The sequence below is a fragment of the Priapulus caudatus genome, unplaced genomic scaffold (genome assembly GCF_000485595.1).
Source record: "Priapulus caudatus unplaced genomic scaffold, Priapulus_caudatus-5.0.1 Scaffold673, whole genome shotgun sequence".
Classification (NCBI taxonomy): domain Eukaryota; kingdom Metazoa; phylum Priapulida; class Priapulimorpha; order Priapulimorphida; family Priapulidae; genus Priapulus; species Priapulus caudatus.
Genome location: NW_014577734.1, coordinates 140,627 through 149,695, shown reverse-complemented (window position 1 = coordinate 149,695; position 9,069 = coordinate 140,627). Strand labels below are relative to the sequence as shown.

Here is a 9,069-nt window from a genome sequence, read left to right as displayed (position 1 = left end):
TCCACTCTCCGGCAGCAGCTTGATGTAGTTATCAAAGCGAAGGCCTAGGCGGGTCGTGCGGCGACATCACAACCTTTTAATATCATCTCAGCGCTTCGTCATGCCCTGACAACGATCTTTGTGTAGCTGTGTGCGAACAACATGTATGTGTGTGAAGCATAGTGGGATCTGCAGGAGGGGCACGATTCAGTCCACACACGATGACAACAGATGCAGTACAGCACACTACTTTGTTTCACGTAACGTTTAAATGTTCAAATTAATTGAATTACGTTAATTAGCAGAAATTTAAAAAAAAACAAGCTAACTATGATATATTTTTTTTAAATAAACTGAAATTAAAAGCAGAAATCGTATCCGCTGGGAACTATCACGATTGTGGGGAATCACTACTTCTGACTGCGCGGCGATGCACTTGTGCCACACCTGGCGGGAGCTTTGCGGCGACGACGAGCCAATAGAGGCAGGTCGAGCAGAACAGTCTTCAGCGAGTGTGTGTCTAGTAGTAGCTGCTCGGCTCCCACTGTGCTCACGGCTTACACTTGTGCAGCTGATTAATGAACTTCGGAATGAACGAACTAAGTGAGAGAAACGAAATAGATAGACGTTAATGTGAGCGATATTAACGATAAAATTTTAACGATCACGATTAATGGCCTTATGTCCATCGGGGGACCAAGAGGATAAGTAATTAAGTAAGTAAGTAATTGTGAGGAAGCTACAAAAAAGTGACTGTTCGCATGCGAAACAGGAGAGGGAGAATGTCAGCAACAAGAACAAGAGTGGTCAGAACATAGATTCAGTCAGTGACAGCACTAATATTCACAACGATGCTAGCGGATATGAAACCAGCATTTGACAGTAGTAGGTCAAAGGGTCGAAGATTTTTTTGAGTAAAGAAGTTTTTGGGAATAAATTTCTTTCTGATCACAATGTATGGAACTGTAATTTGCCGTGCAAATTTGCTAGTATCTGTGGACAGTTAGTTGTCACCTTGCAGCACTGCTTGAAAACTGAGGAAACCTGTGTCATATATTCGTTGTTTTTAAAATGTTATATTGGTTATATTTGTCTCACGATAAGAGGGACATGAGATGATGGAAAATAATTTGAAGTTTAACTAGATTGTGTCTATATCCAATTACATTCAAGCTTACTCACTTGCAAACTTAACACAGAACTGGGTAAAATATTTGCGAGACGAGGCCAGGTTGTCACGTATGAGAGCAGGCGTTTTTGTTGATATGGGATGTAATCGCAGTCACGTAGCCACTCTGATCCCCACAGTGTCAACTGGAGCAGTTGATCTTGCAAACCAGCAAACGCAACAAACTGACTTGTACCGAACGTGTACCCTGAACAAGTAACGTTCAACAGGTCAACGTATACCCTGAACAGACTGAAATAATGAATAATTATACAAGTATGAGACAGATTACTACCCTTACTGCTCTAGCAGTTCAGAGCGGGATCACAGGCTCCTTCCAAATCACTGCACTAGCAGCTGTAATGCAGTTTGATATCACACTACGGAAAAGTAGTATACTGATGAAACATCGAGCATAGTAAACCTGCCTATATGTCCTATCAGAACGCATGGGTTAGATCAGTGTTCGTGCGCAATGCTGCGATTCATGTCTATAGTGTACGTACGTGTGAAAGATGTCCTGTTCCGAGTTGAAGCTGATATTTTCGGCTAGATCTGCATTTATCTTCTCCTTCAGTTTCTCTTCCAACTGGAAAACATTTAATATACAGCTGCAATATAGAATGATGTCATAACCTACATTCGTTAAGATATTAGCAAAATTATGAGATTATCGGCTTAATTACGTACCATATTGGATGCCCTAACAACACACAGGTTTACACACACAGAAGTCGACTCACACACACAGAACAGCTATGTCAGTATTACTTCACACACGAGGGTGGAATGCTTTTGCCGATGTAAACAACGTGAGGTTTGACTAAGGAGGCATTTTTGTTGGTTGTATCTGATCAAAATATTTTTAAGCACAAAATGCTCGCATAGAACACTAGTTTGGGTAGATACATTATGGATTTTAGGAGGACTTAAAGGGATACATGCCCCTATTTTCCTTGCATATTTTCAGTTAAAATAGGTTTAAATTACACTACATAAAAAATTTCATTGTTAAATATTCATTAGAAATATTTTTTTTAAATGTTTCAAAACTAACGGCTCTTATCGTTGCTTACAATGATGGTGACGCCACTACTAGCCCATCTGCTTTCAAAGTTGCACATCACAACTTTTCAGCTGTAGACTAAAGACCAAGTTGCCTCATACCTGCTGTGTTGTCTCGAGGCAGTACTCGGACGTACTGAGGATTACGCATGTGCGTCGCTGCTCTTCCGGCGTGTACTTTGGCACGTCTCCCTCCTTCAGTAGCGTGGACACCATCGTCTGAAGCTCCTTGATGCCACCGCCACTGATGCTGGTCGGTACAGACAGCCTGCAAGCCGCCCAGGTGCGCGGTTAGAACAACTCCGTGAAACAGTCGAATCTGTGTATAATGGCTACTCGAGGAAACCGGCAAAAGTGGCCTTTGCAGACAAGTGGCTGTTCTATAGAGGTGGTTTTGCCGTACATTTGGCCCTCAAGGGAAATGTTGTGGCCTTTCTAGACAGGTGATTGTTCTAGTAAATCTGGCTACTCTGAAGCGATGTTTATCGTAGTATTAGTACAATCGAGCCGGTGTTAGCATACACCTTTCTAGCCTTACGATTCCTGGGCAATTTATTGCAAACAGTATATCTTTTAAGAGTGGCATTGGGCAACAGATACGATGTAATTCTCTTAAAATCAGGGTAAGAGATATTAAAGCACGCGCACCATTATTGCAGATGACTATAGAAACTATCAAGAGCTAATAATACCTAGAGTGTACAACGAAAAAACGGAAAATAGTGCTATTTCACGACAACTTATTCTACTTTGCCTGCGAGTCTAGAATAATTTTATGGTATTGCATTAATTGGAATTCTTTGCTCTCTAAAACAAGATCAACCGCTTGTCAATACGATACTCCTAGGCTGAGATATTGGCTGCTAAACCTCTCCTCCACATGCCTTACGCCGCTCGCATCCAGCTTATTCACCAACCTACACGCCCTAAACATTTTGGCTATCGGTTTCCGTCACCGCTTGGAGCGGCTGATAATTGATGTCACATGCCAAATTTGGTACTCTTACTACACCATATAGTAACTGAGCTGCGTTGTGGAGAATTAATTAAGAAACATTGCGGCCTCCATCATGACGGGCATTAGCCGTGCTAGAAAGATAATGGGAGATAAGGCATAGGCGATGCCCCGAAAGTCACCGAAACGCTGTTCATTCATAAAGTTATCGCGGAAAAAACCGAACTCTCACGAAGCAACCTTAGAGGCGTGTAGGTTGGTGAATAAGCTGGATGCGAGCGGCGGGTAAGCATGTGGGAGGGAGGTTTAGGAGCCAATATCTCAGCCTAGGAGTATCGTATTGACAAGCGGTTGGTCTTGTTTTAGAGAGCAAAGAATTCTGCTTAATGCAATACCATAAAATTATTCTAGACTCGCAGGCAAAGTAGAATAATGTTGTCGTGAAATAGCACTATTTTCCCGTTTTTTCGTTGTACACTCTAGGTATTATTAGCTCTTGAAACTATTACAGTTGATAGCTTTACGTACTTTGGTAGATTATTGCTGAGAGCCTAATTGCATACTCTTTGAGATACTTTTGAATGTTGAAGCAAGAGCTAACATCGGCTGACCTGCGAAAACCATCAAAACACCAGATGAATAACAATGAAACACTCCTGCAAGATCACCACTGAATGTACTGTACGTGTAGATTTGTAAGACCTCAAAATATCCATTCTCACTGTTTATTTCAGAACAATTTGTCTTCATGAAGAGACATCATGTATCTGTAGGCCTACTGCAGTAGTCAGCAGACATAGTAATGCAAAAACGTAAACAAGTAAAAACCGTAAAATGTAAAACAAAGTGTACAGAATTGTCAGTATAATGTAACTCACGCACGCACGCATGCGCGCGCACACACACACACGCATGCGGCGCGCACAACACACACACACACACACACAACACACACACACGCATGCATGCATGCATGCACACACAGTGCTTATTTGTAGAGACCTGTGGTCTGTTGCAGATCAAAGACGGACTAATTAAAATGAACCAAATTAGGACTAAAACCTAGAACTATATAATTACATGTTGATATTAGATAATTATTCTGTCATATATCTAGGGAAAAAATTACTAATAAGTCTAATTTCATTCTAGGATCGTAAACAGGAACCCTCCTCCAAACAACGCAGTGAAGAGAGTATCAGTAACCTTGATTACTGAGTAGAGAGCACTGCACATGCAACTTCTTGTAATAAACAAACAGGTCTGCAAGACTGCAACACAACACTGCATCGTCCGATGTTCAGCGGCACACCCTGCGTGCGGAAATCCTCCACAAAGCGATTTATTAGATCCGCCATGTTTCCTACACGTTAAAACAAGACAGTTAAAATAATTGATCATCTCTCAAAATATATTTCAATTAATTGAGAAATCAATAAATCTGTCACATGTCAGCATTCAGCCATACATACTACCGATTACTTCAGCATAAATTATTTTGAGTTTCTGCTGTTATAGGCTATAAAACAGTAATCATGAGCAGCGAACATGCATCTTTTACCTTGAAAGATTTGCGAGAATGGAATTTATCAAATGGTAAACCCCACAAAAACAAGCTGCAACAGTAGTTAGCCTGAACGTTTTTTAGGTTAACGTTATGGATATTATGATTTGATAGGTAATAATATATAACCTCTCTCTCACACACACAGTACCTGTCTTTGCGACTCACATAAATGTTGAGGTGTGGCTAAAACATTAATGCTGATTAAGCACCAGAAAGAGCAGATGTCTTATCTAGCAACTGCTGCATGCTACCGGCAGAACGCTGAAATATAACCAAACATAATTCAACGGGGAGAATTTAATCTCTGTTATGTGTGGCTGCTAACAACCAACTCTCCTGGTCTCGCTGCTTGTCTCTTAGCAAGCTTTTTGCCTCTCTCTCTTATCCTCCTCTCGCGCTCTCGGTGGTCTTAGGCCTCTCTCTCTCTCTCTCTCGCTCTCGGTAGGTCTAGCTCTCTCTTCTCTCTCTACTTCTCTCATTCTCTCTTCTCTCTCTCTCTCTCTCGCTTCTCTCTCTCTCCTTTCGTCTTCTCTCTTTCTTCTCTCTCTCTCTCTCTCTCTCTCTTCTCTCTCTCTCTCTCTCTCGTCATCTCTTCTCTCTCTCTCTCATCTCTCTCTCTCTCTCTCTCTCTCTTCTTCTCTCTCTCTCTTTCCTCTCGTCTCTCTCTCTCTCTCTCTCCTGTCTCTCTTCTCTCTTCTCTCTCTCTCTCGCTCTCTCTCTCATCCTCTCTCTCTCTCTCTCTTTCTCTCTCTTCTCTTCTCTCTCTCTCTCCTCTTCTCTCTCTCATCTCTCTCTCTCTCTCTCTCTCTCTCTCTCTCTCTCTCTCTTCTCTCTCTTCTCTCTCTCTCTCTCTCTCTCTTCTTCTCTCTCTCTCTCTCTCTCTCTTCTCTCTCTCTCTCTCTCTCTCTATCTGCTCTCTCTCTCTTCTCTCTCGCTATCTCTCTCTCCTCTCTCTCTCTCTCTCTCTCTTCTCTCTCTCCTCTCTCTTACTCTCTGCTCTCTCTCCATCTCCTCCCCTCTCTCTCTCTCTCTCTCCTCTCTCTCTTCTCTCTCTCTTTCTCTATTTGTCTCTGTCTAACTACTGTTCTCCTCTTTACACATAACTTATTGTTTGTCTCTATTTATGTAACCAGGTATATACATCACAGCAAATTACTTTTGCATCCAGGCCAAGAGAATCTCGATCCGCATCCTCTCCAAATGGGTTTGTTGAGTCGGGAGTACCGGGGCTCAACACTGGCGAAACCTGGTGGTGATAAACGCAATCATGTGATGATTTATGTGCAGTTTGTCAAGCGATTACAGCAGCAATAAACCAATACAATCAAACTTTGCCAATTCTATATATTTACTAGGCGTGTAACAATTAACCGCGATTCAACTGTATCGCGGCGGTACATCCCGTTCGGTTCGGTTTTCGGTATTTTATTTTTGTTTCGGTTCTCGGTTCGGTTCTGGGAAATACATTCAACCCACTCTCAGTTGGGGGGGCACTATACACTTCCTTACTCCCTCCCCTCTTGTGGATAGTATCGCCAACGACCACTCAAGCATGGAAAACCTTTTGAAGGAAATTCGCTGCATTTCGGCTAAAACTTTTTCACTCCCCGAGGCGCACACGGTGAGCGAACACTTTAGATCACTTTAATGAATAGTATTATGACTATTATCCTTGAACTGTATTACTTTATTGTCTTTTGGCCAATGAATAACACAATAAATGTATAATATTATGATAAGTATTATTATTATTATTCAAAATAGAGGGAAAATTTCCCCATCTTCTCATCATTTTTAATTTTTTACTACTGAAAATATCTGAACCAAATGAACCAAACCGAAGAGCAAAACCCGAAAACCGAAACATAATGTGTCGTTGCACCATTAATATTTACACTAAGATTACAATATGTCTACCTGTCCTGCTGGTTGCAATGTGGAACCACTAAACCTTTTGCCAAGAAGAATCTCAAAGTTGGTCGTTCTCTGAATGGCAAACAGCAGCAGTTTCACATCGATTTCTGACACTCTTGCAGCCGAGATATTTGATAACTCTTTCCTATAAAATCATAAAGAGTCAACTATATAGTCATTTTTAATACCATAGCATACAATGTCATAATAATACATTCTGTGAGTACTGCTCTGTAAATAGTACCACATATAACCCAGTATGAAATCAACACTGAAATCCAATTATTTGCTGAAGTATATTTTTAATGTTTATTCAACTGTACTGACAGGGAAGCAGACCTTGTTAGCAATTGACTGTTATATTGTACTGTACATATATGAATTTATTGAACTAGTAATTAGAACGTACACACACATCAAACAAACCTGGTAATTTCGCAGAATTCAACAGCTATGCGCTCACTTATAAACCAATTGCATGGAAACATCCTGCCGAATTTCTCCTCAAACTCAACCAGGGTACGTTTAATCCACGCGTAGCGCCTATCAATTTTGTCCAACCATGCCACATCTTGATTCTCTACAAAGCAATTTTATATATTAATATTCAGTCTGTAGTCAACAATTCTACATTAAGATCAGATCAAAATAAAGAGCATTAAAAATATATATGATAAATCACATTTGAGCATTCTTTGACATTCTTATGGAAACAATTAACTTTTTGTTCACTAGATGGCTCTGTATGTGATATGAAGTTTCAGACAGGGCTGCTACACAGATCACAAGTTTGACACACCCACATGCAATTCTTACCTTGAAACAGAACGAGATATTCTGACAGTTGCAGACGCACAAACCACTTCAACAGATCTTTTCTATAAGGCAAAGATAAAAGTATTACTTTAGCTCAACAAACCTGGTAATGTTTCACCTACAATATCAAGCTGAATATTGCACTGCATGAATATTTGCACCACTGTATTTTCATACAGACACCTACTTGATTTTTGGATCCAGCACGTTCAGGACTAAGCATGCTTCTGCCAACTGGTTATTTGGGGTAAAATGCTGCAGACAAAGAGTTAAGCATTAGAAGAAGCATTTTAAATTATATTGTGGAACATTACATTTTCCTCTTCATCTTACGCTTTCCCCATCTTTTTCCATATCCATCACATTTTATCAATGTCAAATTATGCAATGAGACTAAACATAATCAAACAGATGTGGAGTGAAATGCAGCTACATGTGGCTGACTTGCGCTAGGTAAAATCTATCCTACCTTAGCGGCAGGACCCGAGAATGCTTCCTCAAAGTCACCCACGATCTGATTTCCAAGATCCTGCTTTATCTGATGCACTCTGCACACACAAACATGCACTTGATTAAACAGAGTCTTGCACAAGACCAACCACAATGGCTCTCAATTGTAGGTGGGTAAGTAGGAAGGCAAGAAAATGAAATTTATTTGCTGATTACATAGTATAGTGATGAAATATAAATAAAGGCACAGCGTAAACAGGTATCGTGGATTATAGCAAACGATATATATGGTAATGGTGGCCCCAAGCAGACCTCAAAGCAATATTCCTCATATGCAAGTAATGGATGACCATTGCCATAGATTCGTTTATACGTCATTATAGGTTGTTTCACCTGTCAGCTAGATGTCTGATCTGTTGGATGGTCATGTATTTGCTAAAATGCTGCAACACGTTGAGAACGCCTTGCAGCAGCATGGCAACCTCTCCATATTGCCTCCGTCGCGTCAGCTGCCTAGCAAAACATACAAATACCTCAGTGTTTACATTGAAACGTGGTTAACACATTCCAGCGTAACACTACCAGCTGGTGGGGAAAAATCGACGAATGCATTGTTTTTGTTGAATGGCGATTGGCTTATGATTGGCTAGATTTGAATGGTAAATTTGGCAGTTGCATGCTGATAAAGAAGCACTTTTATGTATTTTATGCATGCCATAAGTTATTGACATTATGACATGCATTATCAGAACAATATGTGTGTGTGTACGTGCGTGCATGCGTGCGTGCGTGCGTGCGCTCACAGTACAGATATACAATTTACTTTGCAGAAATAATCCAGTAGCAATTGCTAGCATTTTATAAATGTTTAAATTCTTTTAGCCATCGCCTGGCTTCACAGCAAGAGGTTACTAAGTCCTTGCACGCGTTATTAAGAATGGGGTCAGGCTTGTTTATCCAGCAAAAAAACGGCAATGGAGATGAAAAACACATCAAACTCATTAAGAAAGAAAAGCTGTGCATCTACATACTCCGCAATACACATGCTTATAATATACCGGTAAGGTTCATATAAAAAAAGATCACAAAAAAGATACATGTTGCCCATAAAATTTATCTCGTTAAAAAACGAGATAAATAGTACGAACGAAATTT

General features: G+C 40.5%; 1 protein-coding gene across 1 annotated transcript in view; it reads right to left on the bottom strand.

Annotated features, from left to right (window-relative positions):
• The window catches only part of LOC106812673 (vacuolar protein sorting-associated protein 53 homolog), a 20,727-nt gene that overhangs the window by 8,541 nt on the left and 3,117 nt on the right, over positions 1–9,069 (bottom strand). The window contains 12 exon segments of the mRNA XM_014816603.1: positions 1,654–1,736; positions 2,315–2,480; positions 3,692–3,752; positions 3,755–3,778; positions 4,944–4,995; positions 5,891–5,980; positions 6,652–6,793; positions 7,075–7,228; positions 7,465–7,526; positions 7,652–7,719; positions 7,934–8,012; positions 8,308–8,427. Coding sequence (XP_014672089.1) covers positions 1,654–1,736; positions 2,315–2,480; positions 3,692–3,752; positions 3,755–3,778; positions 4,944–4,995; positions 5,891–5,980; positions 6,652–6,793; positions 7,075–7,228; positions 7,465–7,526; positions 7,652–7,719; positions 7,934–8,012; positions 8,308–8,427 — 1,101 coding nt within the window.